The sequence below is a fragment of the Mesoplodon mirus genome (assembly GCF_964341445.2).
Source record: "Mesoplodon mirus genome assembly, chromosome: 10".
Classification (NCBI taxonomy): Eukaryota; Metazoa; Chordata; class Mammalia; order Artiodactyla; family Ziphiidae; genus Mesoplodon; species Mesoplodon mirus.
In genome coordinates, this window is record NC_138986.1 from 8,965,713 (window position 1) to 8,981,640 (window position 15,928).

The 15,928-nt window shown below is 52.6% G+C and overlaps 1 protein-coding gene across 5 annotated transcripts in view; it reads right to left on the reverse strand.

Annotated features, from left to right (window-relative positions):
* The window catches only part of TMEM181 (transmembrane protein 181), a 51,668-nt gene extending 36,303 nt beyond the window's left edge, over window positions 1-15,365 (reverse strand). The window contains exons 1-2 of one of the 5 annotated variants that reach the window (XM_082634203.1): window positions 15,325-15,365; window positions 4,699-4,802 (exon numbers count right to left, since the gene is read on the reverse strand). In XM_082634203.1, coding sequence (XP_082490329.1) covers window positions 4,699-4,802; window positions 15,325-15,347 — 127 coding nt within the window. In that variant the 5' untranslated portion in view covers window positions 15,348-15,365. The other 4 variants (XM_082634204.1, XM_082634207.1, XM_082634206.1 and 1 more) reach the window with 4 other exon arrangements.
* Between the last annotated feature and the right edge of the window lie 563 nt (window positions 15,366-15,928).

Sequence of the window (15,928 nt, forward strand, 5' to 3'; positions counted from 1 at the left end):
TGGTTCTGTTCCATATATACATACTGGTCTGTTTCTCTGGAGAACCTGCTAACGCTAGTACTCTACAGAAGGAAACGGAGATGGAAATCCTGACGTGGTCTTTTTCATCTCAGCCTTGGTGCAACACTTTTCATTTCTGCAAGAGTGGAGAAGGTTTCATATAATCATGGATGTTGGTGCTTAAGGAAACAAGAGTGGGCTGAAGTGCTGTGAGACTGGAGACCCAGGAGAATACTAACGCCTCCCCTACCAATCTTAACGGACAGTTGTGAAAATCAAGTAAGATAACCGAGGTGTCTCGTGCTGTGACTCATGTAATTGGGATTCCTTGGTGAATTCACGGGGAGAAAAAGAAGAGGCTGGACACAACTGCTGTTGTCACCATCCTCATCTTCATCAGCAGGAGACAAATGGCACCTAAATAACCACCCTCTCCCCCAGCTTCCTCAGCCCATTCACTACCTAAGCTTCAGTTCAGGTCAAGAAACCAGCCTTTTGGGACTTCCCTGGCGGTCCAGGGGTTGAGACTCCGCGCTTCCACTGCAGTGGGCACGGGTTCGATCCCTGGTCGGGGAACTAGGATCCCACATGCCGCACAGCGTGGCCAAAAAAAAAAAACTAAAAAAAAAAAAAAAAAAAAGAAACCAGCCTTTTGAGGCACAACTGCCTCTGGGATAGGTTAAGCCCAACTGTCTTTCACACGTTAATGTTAAGTGCTGTAGTTAAAATAAACTACCCTCACTGAAAAGGGTATTTAGGAGGGCAGGAGGAACAGCCTAAGCAGGCTCCTGATCTCCTACCCCTGGACTGAAGAGACCTGGGTTTCTGGAAACCTGACTTTGGTTCTCCATTTCCCATCTGTGTGAAAGGGGGCTGGACTGGGTGATTTCAGAGGCATTTTCGAAGCTCAGACGGTGATGGGTGGCTCTTCCCCTCAAACTGCACCTGCAGGCTCCCTCCTGCTCTGGGTGTCGCCACAGCAGCCTCCCTGCTCCTCAGTGGCCTTCCCCGCCCATGTTCACCGCTATCTCCCTCCCTCCCCAGAATCTGCTGCACTGGAACCATTTATATGGCCCAGCTCCCCAATCAGCCAGCATGTTCTGGATTCCCCAGCACCCAGGCGGGGCCTGGAACCCAACAGACTCTTCCAACACAAGGTACACGGTCAAGGCCGCCTGGCGCTGCCAAGCTGAGTGTAGGCCCTGGCTGCTCTGCAGGGCAGGACCAGGGTCACCCCTCCGTGTGCCACCCTCCATGATGGGGCCGTTAGGAGGTGAGAGCAAGTGGGTACAGCTGGGCCGGGCTGAATGGCACTGCACCAAGGTAACCATAAACGATAAGATGGTCAAAAACTGTGCCTCACCTCAGGGAACAGTCCCAAAGTCATTCTATGAAGACACCAGCACCCTGATACCAAAACCGGACAAAGACACCACCAAAAAAGAAAATTACAGGCCAATATCTTTGATGAATATAGATGCAAAAATTCTCAACAAAATATTAGCAAACCAAATCCAACAACATATAAAAAAGATCATACACTATGACCAAGTGAGATTCATCCCAGGGTAACAAGGATGGCTCAACATACACAAATCAATCAATGTGATACTGCACAGCAACAAAAGACGAAAACCACACGATCATCTCAACAGATGCAGAAAAAGCATTTGATAAAATTCAACATCCATTCATGATAAAAAACTCTTATCAAAGTGGGTAAAGAGGGAACCTGTCTCAACATAATAAAAGTTATTTATGACAAACCCACAGCCAACATAATACTCAACAGTGAAAAGCTGAAAGCCTTCCCGCTAAAATCTGGAGCAAGACAAGGAGGCACACACTCACCATCTCTATTCAACAGAGTACTGGAAGTCCTAGCCACAGCAACTGGACAAGAAAAAGAAATAAAGCGTATCCAAATTGGAAGGGAAGAGGTAAAACTGTCATTATATGCAGATGACATAATGCTATTTATAGAAAACCCCAAAGAATCCATGCAAAAACTATTAGAACTGATAAACGAATTCAGCAAGGTAGCAGGATACAAGATTAACATACAGAAATTGGTTGCATTTATTTACACTGACAATAAAATATCAGAAGAGAAAGTAAAAAAAAAAATCCCTTTTAAAATCACATCAAAAAAATAAAATACAGGATTTCCCTGGTGGCGCAGTGGTTAAGAATCCGCCTGTCAATGCAGGGGACACGGGTTTGATCCCTGCTCCAGGAAGATCCGACATGCTGTGGAGCAACTAAGCCCATGTGCCACAACTACAGAACCTGCACTCTAGAGCCCTCGAGCCACAACTACTGAGCCCGCGTGCCACAACTACTGAAGTCCGCACGCCTAGAGCCCAGGCTCCACAACAAGAGAAGCCACCCCAATGAGAAGCCCGCACACCACAACGAAGAGTAGCCCTCGCTCACCACAACTAGAGAAAGCCCACGTGCAGCAACGAAGACCCAATGTAGCCAAAAATAAAATAAAAATTAATTAATTAATTAATTAAAAAATACTCAGGAATAAACCTGACCAAGGAGGTAAAAGACTTGTACCCTGAGAGCTATAAACACTGATAAAGGAAACTGAAGATGATTTAAAGAAGTGGAAAAATATCCCATGTTCTTGGATTAGGAGAATTAATATTGTTAACATGGCCATACTACTCAAAGCAATCCACTGATTTAATGCTATCCCTATCAAATTACCCATAACATTTTTCACAAAACTAGGACAAATAATCCTAAAATTTACATGGAACCATAAAAGACCCAGAATTGCCAAAGCAATCCTGAGGAAAAAGAAGAAAGCTGGTGGCATAACCCTCCCAGACGTCAGACAATACTATAAAGCTACAGTAATCAAAATAGCATGGTATTGGCACAAAAACAGACATATGGATCAATGGGACAGAATAAAGATCCCCAAAATAAACCCATACACCTATGGTCAATTGATCTTTGACAAGGGAGGCAAGTACATACAATGGAGAAAAGACAGTCTATTCAGCAAGTGGTGCTGGGAAAGTTGGACAGCTGCATGTAAATCAATAAAGTTAGAACATACCCTCAAACCATACACAAAAATAAATTCAAAATGCCTTAAAGACTTAAATATAAGACATGACACCATAAAACTCCTAGAAGAGAATATAGGCAAAACATTCTCTGATGTAAATTGTAGCAATGTTTTCTTACGTCAGTCTCCCTAGGCAATAGAAATAAAATAAAAAATAAACAAATGGGACCTGATTAAACTTATAAGCTTTTACACAGCAAAGGAAACCATAAACAAAATGAAAAGACAACCTATGAACTAGGAGAAAATATTTGCAAATGATGTGATTGACAAGGTCTTAATTTCCAAAATATACAAACAGTTCATACAACTCAATAACAACAACAAAAAAAAACATCAATAAATGGGCACAAGACTTACATAGACATTTCTCTAAAGAAGACATAGAGATGGCCAATAGGCACATGAAAAGATGCTCAACATTGCTAATTATTAGAGAAATGAACATCAAAACTACAGTGATGTGGGGCTTCCCTGGTGGCACAGTGGTTGAGAATCTGCCTGCCAATGCAGGGGACACGGGTTCAAGCCCTGGTCTGGGAAGATTCCACATACCACGGAGCAACTAGGCCCATGAACCACAACTACTGAGCCTGCGCGTCTGGAGCCTGTGCTCCACAACAAGAGAGGCCACGACAGTGAGAGGCCCACGCACCGCGATGAAGAGTGGCCCCCGCTCGCCGCAACTAGAGAAAGCCCTCGCACAGAAACGAAGACCCAACACACCCAAAAATAAATAAATAAATTTATAAAAAACAAACAAACAAACAAACAAAACTACAGTGATGTACCACTTCACACCAGTCAGAATGGCCATCATTTAAAAAATCTACGAATAACAAATGCTGGAGAGGGTGTGGAGAAAAGGGAACCTACACTGTTGGTGGGAATGTAAATTGGTGCAGCCACTATGGAGAACAGTACGGAGGTTTCTCAAAAACTAAAAATAGAGTTGTCCTATGATCCAGCAATCCCACTCCTATATGCTTATATCCGGACAACACTATAATTCAAAAAGATATATGCACCCCTATGTTCATAGCAGCACTATTTACAATAGCCAGGACATGGAAACAACCTAAATGTCCAATGACAGATGAATGGATAAAGAAGATGTGGAACATACATACAATGGAATACTACTCAGCCATAAAAAAGAATGAAGTAATGCCATTTGCAGCTACATGGATGGACCTAGAGCTTATCATACTAAATGAAGTCAGAAAGAGAAAGACAATGACCATATGCTACCACTTATATGTGGAATCTAACATATAACACAAATGAACTTACTTACAAAACAGAAACAGTCGCAGACAGAGAACAGACTTGTAGCTGCCAAGGTGGAGAGGAGGCGTGAGAGGGTTGGATCGGGAGTTTGGGATTAGCAGATGCAAACTATTACATATAAAATGGATAAACAACGAAGTCCTACTGTACAGCACAGGGAACTATATTCAGTATCCTGTAATAAACCATAATGGAGAAGAATATGAAAAAGAATATATAATAGGTATAACTGAATAACTTTGCTGTACAGTGGAAACTAACACAACATTGTACATCGACTTCACTTCAATTAAAGAAACAAATGGAAAACTGCTGCTCACCTCTGATCCCCACGAAGACGGTCAGGCCGAAACAGACGAAGAAGACGACGAACACGAGGACGAAGTGGCGCTTGGAGAGCGTGTACAGCCGCATGGGCGCCAGCCTGCGGGGAGAAGCCGGGGTGAGGGGCGGCGGGGCGAGGGCCTCCCCCACCTGCGAGCCCTCGCCTCAGAAGAGGACCTATTCTCAAACCAGGTGACTTGGCTGACGAAACCACCTAAATAACCTCAGTGACCACTGCTGGGGTGGGGGCCATTCTGGTATGTTCTGGGCCTGGCACCCCGTGCCGCAGGGGGCCAGGCAAACCCCACCCTCGTGGCAGGAGAAGGCGCTTCAAAGCCCACTCAGGGCACGTTCGCCAGGCCCCAGAGTGGGGCTGAACCCCTCCACACCCCTGTTTTCAGCAGCTAGAGCAGAGTCCAGGCGCAGGGAGGACCCTAACTCCTCACACGCAGAGGCCACAGTCAAGCCCAGACTGGGGGTTCCAGGCGCCCCGGAATCGTATGTCCTAGCCGATCTTCCCGCCAGCCCCCAGCTTTGTGTTTCCTGGCCAGGGCTCCCCCCGTCACTGGCCTCACCCGTCGTGGTGAAGCTCAGCCTGGCCTTCACTTGGGGTCTGCTTTTGATGCAACTCAGCAAGCTGCCGCGGTTTTCTGCGAGTGACACCGATATGAAAGCAATGCAGAGGATGCGTCCTAACACCCTAGCATCGGCTCCCTCCTATTCATCCCTACTTCCTTCTTTGGTCAGAAGAAAATGGTGGTGGGGTAGGTCTCACTGGTCTTTTAGAACTCCCTACACCAGGAGCCGGGAAACAGAAGGGAGGTCTGTCAAGGACAGACATAAACGCTGGAGAGCGGCAGGTCCTCAACGCTGCCCCTACAGGCAGCCCCAGACAGGCTGGAACGCAGGCGCAGGCCCAGCTCCGATTCCCCCGAGACAAAGGGGAGGCCGGCCCCCAACCTGTAGCCCGCCGAGGAGACCCAGAACCCCGAGAGATGAGAGCCAGGGGGGTGTTCTGTCTTGCTTTGCTCCTGACCTCCTCTTCCGTGCCCAGCGCTTCCTGGTCTGGGGAGCTGAGCGGGCAGGAGGAGTTTCTCGTGCCTGACTCTCAGGAAGGTGACAACAGACCCCCACCGGGAGGGGGACAATAGGCCTCTGAACCGGAAAGGGAGGGAAGGCGTTTGCTCTTGCGGTATCAAGTTCACGGCCGTGTGCACACACACACCCTCTCCCTTACACCAAGGCAGCCAGTCCCGAGCTGGAAACCAGCTGGGCGACATCTCGGGGCAAAGGTGGCCCTAAGTCTCTCTGACGTGGCTTTGCTGACACTGAGTCAGCGCTTTCCTGCCAGGCCCCGGTGAGTGAACTTTCAAATCCGCATCCCCGTGCTTCACTGGGTGACGGGACCAGCGAAGAAATAAAGGAACCAGTGTCTTTCCCTCTGGGACTCAGGTCTGAAGGCTGGACCACCAATGACCCCGCTGTGCATGGGGAGTGAGAGCTCGTGAATTAAGTGGCCTGATTCCAACTCAGATTTTGGACCCTAAAGATCCTAAGAGGCCCGAAAGCCTTACACTATTAGAGCCAGAAATCGCGTCAGGGTGGAAGTCCGGCTCCTTGGATTTGCACACGGGGAGCCCGAGGTCTAGAGACGGCAGGACTCTTGCCCAAGATGCCACAGCTCTGCCCTTGGCTGTCCCGGCGCTGCCGGAAGGAGGCTCTGGGAAGCAGGACGGAAGCGAGCGGACCCCGCCCCCCCACCCCACGAGGGCCTCTGTGGAAGCCAGGTGGGGTGGGTGCAGGGCTGGCACGAGGAAGGGCTCCTGTGTCGCTTCCCTGTCCCCTCCTCCCCCTCCCATGAGAGGCCTCAGCACACCCTGCAGAGGGAAGACTTCCTCGTAGCTGCGCATCTCCACGTGGAGCAACAGTGCATGAAGCTAAACGGACTAGATGCTGGGGACGTGCAAACACGGTCAGGTGTGAACAGCACTGCCCCGATGCCGACCTGAGCGCTAACAAACGTGCCACGGGTTCTGGACACCGACACGAGGGGAAGCCCCGTGAAAGGTGCGCAGAAACACTCGGTGCTGTCTTTGCCACTCTTCTGTAAATCGAAAGTCGTTTTAAAAAATTACACAAAGTCATTCACGGCCCCCCCTCCCCCGGGCTGCTCTCGGGGTGACCCTGGGGCTCTGAGGGGCACCAAGAGCTCCCCAGCAGAGGTGGAAGCACAGAACAGAGGGCTTGGAAGCAGAGGAAAACAGAATAAGAAAAGTTACATCTAAAATTTGATTTTTAAAACATTACCAACAAAACGCATTATCAATGATTTACTATAAAAGCCCAGCTACTCAGCAGGTGAGAAGGAGGCTTCAGAAAGACGACGGCACAAGGCCAAAAGCCCGCGGCACACGGACCACGCAGGGTCTTTTTCCAGTTTTCTCCTCGGGAACTCAATAAAGGTCTGTCGTTTCCCCTTCCTTAAAACTTCCACTTCAATCCCATTTATGAGATACGTTCCTGCCTCGGCAATCGAGCCTCACCCAGCTGGACAAAAAAAGACACGGAGGCAGCAAAACAAGCCCCCGCGTGAGCAGACGTCACCGCACAAGCAGCCCCGCTGACCAGGGCTTGCTGGGGACAGGGTGGGCAACGGGCCTCGTTCCCCTCCGTCCCCGTCTCCCGAGCGACAGGACACCACCTCAGGCAGCCTCATGCCGGGGGGGGGGGGGGGGGGCGGGGGACGCTGCAGCCCCGGTGTCCCGGGCGGGGCCGGCGCCCAGACTGCAGGACCCAGCCGCCGACGCCTCCGTCTCCACCGGCCTGCTCACGACGCGTCACCGAAAGCTCTGACGCAGTTCGCCGAGAACCCAGAGGCCGCCGGCACCTCGGGGACCGCACCTGATTCCCGACGAACCACAGGCCCACACGGCTGACCACAGTCCACGGAACGCCCGGGCGCCGTCGTGACGGCTGGAGAAGCCGCGGCGGCGGAGAGTCACGGAGAGCAGCCCGGGCCGCCCCCGCGGGCTTCGCCCGGCCCCTCGCCGCCTCCGGCTTCCTGCCCCGACGCGGCCCCCGGCAGCTCCTCTGCCTGCTGCCCATGCCCCCTGCCTGCTGAACAGCCCGGCCAACGTAAAGCAGCCCGCAGCCGGCGTGTCCCCGTGGGCAGACAGCCGTCACGCCGCCCTGTGATCGGGCCGCCGGCTGGAGGAGCGCCTCTGCAGAAGCCAGACTGCGACGCGGAAAACAGACGCGGCCGAGCACCCAGCGGGCTCCGAGCCACCCTCATCTCCTCCTCTACAGCCGCCCATCCCCTTCTGGGAACTCTCCAGCCCAGAGTCAGGACCCCACGCGGGCCCTCCAACACCCGTGGACCTCCTGCTTCCTCGTTAACGGTCCTTCCGCCTCCAGGACCATCCCCAGCGTCCTGCCTGCCCCGACCCCACTCAAACCTCGTGGCTCCCAAGACACTTTCCCTTAGGAGTCCTACATCCCATCACGGTCAATAGGTTTAAGACTGAACCCATTAAAAAACAAAATAACAGAAACGAAAAACCTGCTTCCACTGCCCATTTCCGGCCTCTCGCCTTTCTCCATCCCCACCTCCGGAAACCCTGGAGTCACCACCTCCGACGTCCGTCTCTCATTCATCCCACACAGCCAGCCCGGAAGAGGTGACGCCTCTCTTCTGTGCACCCCCAGCACACCAGTCCCGCGGTCCAGGCCCTCATCACCTCCCACTCGGCCCCTGCGGCAGCCTTCCAGCTGCGCCTTCCCGTGCGGGTATTACGGCACTGTTAACATGCTGCCCCGACACAGAGAGCGACTCGACTGAGTTCAAATGCCTTCCTATGGCCTTCGAGGCCCCCAAATCCGCCCCTAAATTCCCACCGTCCTGCATGTACCCTGCGAGAATCACTACCTCCTTAGCCACCACAGCTGCCTTCTCAGGTAGGGACTACTAACAGCCCCATCTCACAGATGAGAAAGCTCAGGCTCAGCAAGGTAGGTGACCTGCCCTAGATCTCAAAGCAGAGGCTGCGCTCAAACACAAGCGTCAGACTCCAGGGCTTAGGGCTTAACTTCTATAAAACTTCCCACCGTGGTCAAGCCTGAGTCCAGACTACCCAGCATTCATGGCTCACCTGTGTGTCCCACCTTCTCCATGAAGCTTTCCCTCGCTTCTCCACCTCTCATGGCTGCCCAGGCCTTTAAACCACTACAACATGTGTGGCCTGCACTACATAGCTGAGTGCCTGAAAATAAAGCATCAATCTACCCACATGGACACCAGACAGACACATGGTGTGCATTCAGAAAACATCTATTCGACTCAACTTTTGTTAGTTTTCTCCAAAGCGTTCATGTCGTCCCCTCAAATTGGTGGTGAGATGCTACGGAGCAGGGAAAGGGCTCCCCATTTCCCCATGCAACCTGGCCAGGTCAAGCACAGCTGCCGACGCAATCTTCTACCTAGGTAACCACGGCAGGAAGACTTCCTACAAAACCCTGCCAGCTCATGATCAGTGTCTCTCTTTTTCTTCTCTCGATGGGTCCCATACATCAGTCTTCCTCTCCAGGTCCATGGATCTTTCCACACTCAGGCATCTAAAACACACACTTGAAAATTCTGGTCTCTTTGGAGCCCCCATGCCCTTGGAAGACCTTTCAAATGCAATGGAACAGATTGTCGCCTTGGCACCAGCTTGTACTCTTTAGGTTCCTGCTAAATTAATCTCAATTTTCATGGGTAACTTACAATATCACAGACATATTTCCTAGAGAAACTAAAAACACATTTCTTGGAAAGCCAACGCCCAAAATTGCAGCTTTAATCCAAATCACTGTAAGCCCTGCCTTCCCTCCATGATGCATATTCATAACCACTTCCAAGAGACGGCTTCCAAAGAAGGTGAATCTTTGGAGACTTCAATTCCCATGAGAATGGCTGGAAAACTTATTCTGTAGGGCTCTGCACAGGTGAGCACCATCTTCACCTTACTGGGGCTCCTTGGCATGACGCTGCTCTAGGCCTCTCTTCTCTACTCCCACTCCCCAGATGATCTCATCCTGTTTCAGGCTTTAGAGACAATGCACATGCGGGCAATTCCACATTCGTATCTCAGCCCAGCCAGACTCTGGACTTACATGAAAAGCCTACTTGACAGCTCCACTTGGATATCTGGTAGGCATCTCAAGTGTGACGCATTGAAAACCAGACCCCTGACCTCCCACTGAGGTCACACCCTTGGTCAGACGCCCCTTCCTTCGCTGGCCAGCGGGAAAGCCCGTGTCCCCATTAGGGCCATCGAGCACTCCCGACAGGCCACAGCCAACACTCCTTTTCCTACTCAGCACCTCTCCCTCCCACGCAGGTCTCACAGGAGTTAATAAAGCAGCACTAGAAAGAAACTGCAGGGGAGGTGAGTACTCGATGAGCCTCTTTATGGGCCTGGAGCAGAATGACCATGAAATGGACAGAACTCGGTGAGCAGGGAAGGCGAGAAAACGCCTCGAGGTGCGTCTCTAAGCGACGCGGAGAGCAGGATGGGAGGACACCAGCACCACAACCTCTGCCTTTGACGGAGCCCCCGGGGCGACCGGCATGCAGCCGGGCAGGAGAAAGCAGCACCGGGAGCTGCAGGGGTCTCGGAATCATGTTGCATTGTTTTGTTTTTTTTTTGAAATCTGAAGACTTCTTTCCCAGAAAAATGCCATCATGGATCTTGTCCAATTTTGACACATCTTTACGACACCACAGAATTACATATTTCGTCTCAGCTCATCAAGTCACGGTACAGCAGGCAGGTAAGACTGAAGCTGTTTTGGGATTACAAAGTTTGCTGTTTGCTCACCTCATACCCAGATTTCCCACTTTAGAATTAAAAAATTAGAGTCTGGGCAGTGGAAAGGGATTTTTGATCTCTCAGTCTGTTCTCAAGTTTTAGTTAGGATTTTATTTTTCTCATCATCTGTATAAAAATCATTTGTCTCCCGGGGCCCAGAGCACTGGCCTGGTGCCCGTAAGTCTGGGTTCAAATCCTGGCTCCCCCACTTCCCTGGGCAACCAGGTAACTTCTCAGGATGTCGGCATCCTCGTCTGCAAACCAAAGACAGGCAGAATGACACCCACAGGACCAGTGGGAGCACAGACGAAAAATGAAACACTTAGAACAGTGTAGTAAGCACAGAGGAAGAACTCAATCATGTCAGTTATTAATAGTAATGGTTGTGCTTTTCCCCTGCCCCCCCCTTTTTTAATCTCAGTTTTCATCCAACCGATATCCCTGATGATTCACTGTGTAAAATGTCCCCTCCTCTGGTTCAGAACCCAACCAACTGCAGGAAAGGGCAGGAGGAGTCAGTGTTCCCTATGCACCTACTTGGTACCCAGCCAGGTGCTTCCCTGTGAGGCAGGTATCATCAGCCCATTTTATATATGGGAAAATAGAGGCTGGGGAAAGTATACACCTGCTGAGGTCCTGGTCAGCAGGAGACAGAGGTGGGATTTGAATCCACAGGGTCAGGGGTGGAAACGAGGCCCACCACTCCCTCACTCTTTGGCCCCCTCACCAAACTTTCCTTTTTAAATAACCCACCATTTAGTGGGGTTTGAGAGGGAGAAACTCTGAGAAGAAGAACAGAATAGGAATTCTGAAATTTCAATCAACCAACTTGAATATATCACAGAAAAATTATCTTTAGTTATTCAAAAAAGCCATTATACAAACATTCAAGGCCCAATGACCTCAAAAAGTATTTTAATGAACGATGCTCTAAGCTCCTCAAGGAACCACGAATTCACGTGTATCCTTGCCAGGCCGCAAGCCCAGTGACTCACAGCCAGGAGCGCGTTGGTCAGGTCATCGATTACCCTTCCCACTGCAAACAGAACAAAGAAGCCGGCCACATGCTGGGCAGCGTGGCCCTGTGGTTAAGAACTTGGGCTCTGGAGGCCGACTCCCTGGGCTGGAAGGCCCCTGCACCACTGACCAGCAGGGTGACCTGGGGGTAACAACGTCACCTCCCGGGGCCTCTGGTTCCTGAACTGTAAAATTCAGGAAACTGAGGGACCCCACCGCCGAGGGCTGCTGTGACAATGAAGCGAGTTATGACAAGGGAGCCTTGCTAACAGTCAGGGCCAGCTGTTACTGAGGCAGGGGAGTATATCGCCCTCAAGACTGTGGGCCCTAGAGCCCACTCCCGGGCTTCCATCCTCTGTGACTTACTAGCCATGACCTGGAGAAACGCACTTGACTTCTCTGCACCCCCGTTTTCTCATCTGTAACACTGGGATAAGAGAAACTTCTTCATGGGAAGGGTGTTTATGAGGCTTACGTGAAATGACGTACGTGAAGTACCGCAGCAGTACCTGGTACACGGTAAACGCTATGTCATCTTTCATTAGCTTTAGAGATCCTTCTGGCTCAGAAAAAAAATTATCCGAAGGGACGCGATCCTAAACAACTCTATGGCTGCAGGAACAGGATTCTGCCCCAGGTCTGCTGTCTGCTTAAGCACCAGGACACTCAGAAGGCCTGGGCCACAGCAACCACAGCAGGACTCCACTGTGCTCACTGGTGTCACCCCTTCGCTGCTGCAGAAAAGAAGTCTAAATAACACATTTCTGCACTTAAATGCACCCAGGATGAAGGAGACATGTAAAACACACTCTTTAAAAACTGGCTGTAAATACCAATCAAGACACACACAAGAGGCAACCTGAATCAAGTTTGCAGAGAAATGCTAGTTAAGAGCAAAGAAACAAATGAACCTGAGAAATCTCAGCCACGCAGGGCCCACGCAGGAACAGCTCAAACAGGTGTTCCTGTTAGTCACATTTAGCAACTGATTGAGACACGACCTGACCCATCCTCCCCACCACCACCACCCCAGGAATTCTCAGCGTCTCTTGCTTCCCTGGCATCATCAGAAAAGGAATGGAGTTTGCAGGAAACTTAAGCATAAAGTTTTAAAACTGGGAACTCTTTTTTTCCGACTGGTTTTGGTGGCAATCTCTCCTGCTCTCTTGAAAAGAATAGGCTGGGCTGCACCTGAACAGGGAGGTCAGTGCAAAAGGCCTGTGTGAATCCCCCGGCCCCTAGGCGTGCTCCTGCAGGCCCCTCTATTCTCTTCCAATCTCCCCCAGCCCGCTCCTTCTCCTGGCTTCTCTTCCCGCTCCTGTCACTTCTCACCTTTGTCGCCATGGACTCCTTGTCACATCTGCCAACAAGAGCACTTTGACCCTCCCAGGCGCTGAATTCCCGTACACACTTCAGATTTTCAGGCTTTTTTGTTTGTTTTGGTAGGATGTTTATTGGCTGCCAAAGACTTTTTTGTGATTTGCAGGTCCATGCCGTTCTGAGCACTGGACGATGGTGGCTGGCTGACCTCCAGATAAGCACACCCCTGGCCCCTTGCTCAACAGGAGAGCATCCGCATGGCCTACCCTCCGCGGGGAGAGCAACTCGAAGACTCCACTCAAGCCCTTCATTCAAACTGTGGTTTTACAGCTCCTCCGTTAGTTACTGGCTCAGCCGGGTCTACTTGGCTGTCAAGTAACAGAGCACAGGACTCCCGCAGGAGACACGGACTGCAGACAGCTACCACCCACACGGCTTCAAACTCTCTGCCTCTCCACGTCCTGGGGAGATCACGCCACCACACGCCACCCCGGCTGCCGTGCAGCGCGGGCCCAAGGAGACTCGGTATGCGAGGACCTCCTAAACATGCTACATTGTCACCCCGCCACAAGGTCACAATTTCACGCAGTATTCCCAGCGGTGCTCCTCACATATACCACACATGAACGGCGCCCCCAGAGCTGAACGGAGGCAGTACTGCTAGCCTATCTCCGTCTAGGGTTTAATTAAAAGAAAGACCCCTAAAACACCCATCTGGGACTGACATTTTGTGCAAGTCCGCTTTCCTATGCTGTGTTAAAGTGATCAAGTCAGAAACGTCTACAGAAGCAGGAGGAAAAACCTTTCTTCCACCACACGTGTTTGCATTCAGGCAACACGCTCAGAGTCTCTTATGTCCACAGTCAGAGCAATCAGCAGGGGTCCACTGCAAACCTCTAAAACCTCACATGCACGGAGAAACTCACACAGTCCCGTCTTAGGGCCGCCTTCAGTTGTGGGAACCTGCCCGCCCAGCCTGCTCCACGCTGCAGAGCCTCCGGGCAGCCCTCTCGCCACATCTGGAACTCAGGTGCTAAACTTCTTTTTAATTCTCTCCTCCTCTTCCGCATGTCCCCTGAGGGGCACCCAGGTGACTCTGCTGCATCAAAAGCAAGCTTTAGGGATGGCGTCCATGGGGCCCTGGACGGGTTTTTCCTCATTAAAACCCCTGAACTCCACGGAAACAACAGGTCCGAAGTCAGCATATTGTAAACCTCATAAACCTCGGTACCCCCCGATCTAAAGAGGCTGCAGCGGGCTCCCAGCGCGGCAAAATCACCAAAACGCCAATGGAGAGCGCCTCTCTCCACCTGGCGCTGGGCTCCAACACAAAACGCAGTAGGGCGCCCAGGGCGCTTTTCCTAAGACGTGACGAACAGGGCCACTGCCCAGGGCACGGGGTCACCACCTTTCCAGCGGGGAGGCCGGGCGGGGGCTCCGGGAGGGACCAGCCACCCCTCAGCCATCTCCTTGGAGCTGCCCTGGGGAAGGACGGGGGTCACCAGGTTCTCCGGGAACCAGCAGGGCCAGGGCTGGCCTCGCAGGGCCTTCCTGAGATGCGCTCGGGCCAAGGCCCGCCCCGGATCCCTGACCCCGTCTCCGCTGCTAACTCCGGCCGGGCCGGCAGGCCCGTGGAGGGGCCCCTGAACCGAGTCACCCCCACGAAGCCCCGGCTGCGCCCCGAGCTCCACGTGGGCGGGGGGCCCCGCGGCAGGGCTCCCGGGAGCGGGACGCGGGAGCCCCAAGTCCGGGCCCGGGCGCCCGGGGGACCCCCGCCCCGCACCCACTCACGCGCCGCCCGGGCCTGCACTCACGGTTCCATCGCGGGGCCCCGGCTCTCGGCGCCGGGCGGGCTCGGGACACAGCAGCCGCGGCAGCCGCAGCCGCAGCCAGAGCCGGAGCGACGGCGGGCCGGGAGCAGCCGGCTCCCTGCAACTCGTCAGAGCCCAAAGCTCGGCGCGGTCACGTGCGCGGAAGCGGCTCGCGCGGCGGAGGGGAGGGGCCGGGGGAGGGGGCGCCGGCCGGGCTTTGAGGCCGCGGGCGGGGGCCCGGCGGCGCGTCCACCTCCCCTGCGCCCCGGGAGCGCCGAGGCCGCCCTGGGAGCGGGGGGCGGGGGTCAGACTAGGGTTCACAGGAGAATGAATGAAGGACCTGACTCTCACTCCTTGTCCCTAGCCGAGGGGACAGCACGTCAATTCAATCACCCTCCTGCATCAGGGCATGAGAAAGGCCGTGGGAGTCCATGAATGCCCTGCCGTTGTCTGAAAGACCCCTTGGTGTCTGCAATTTTCTGGGGGGAAGGATCTCTACGTTTTCATATTCCCAAAGAGGTTTGTGACCCCGAAGATGTTAAAAGCCAGGGCAAACCTCTGACGCCCCCAAGTGATGACGACCGGAGAGCCTTCCCAGCTCTTTGCCGTAGCCTCTCCCGCAAACCTTGTCTGAATTACAGCTGCCATGGCGTGCAGATTTTCCGTCCGCTGTGCAAGCGCCGTCCCTTAGGAAGGATGTGGGGTGGAGGCCGGGCAAAGCAGCAGCCCGAATCCTAGGAATGACAGAAGACACTGTGGAGTGGGGAGGAGAGGGTGCTTCCTGACGACACCAGGGAACACAAACGCCAGTAGCTCTGGGGACAGGGGGCAGCAGCGGCTGAAGGGGCAGCTGCCACTCAGCGCTTTGAGGGCGCCTGACTTCAAACATGACTTTTCGTGTGATATCCTTCCGATTCTAAAATGTTCGAAACTAATTCAAAAAAGATTTCAAACTCTGAGGGTGAAAGAAAACACATGTGCTGGCGGCATTTGCCCAGAGGCAGCCCGTTTTCACCACCCAACTGAAGCAGGATTATCTGGTATAGAAATGCCTGCTCTGAGGACTGTGCCAGCCACCCCGCCTCCCTGAGACATCCCCACAGAGCCCTTGCTGTTTTCCGATGACTCCAGGCTTTAAAAGAGGTGACATCTTTGAGGCCCAAACTGCCACCTGGTAACTGCTCCAGGAAGTTGGTCCTCCCTTGAGCTGCGGCCCAGCATCACTTCAA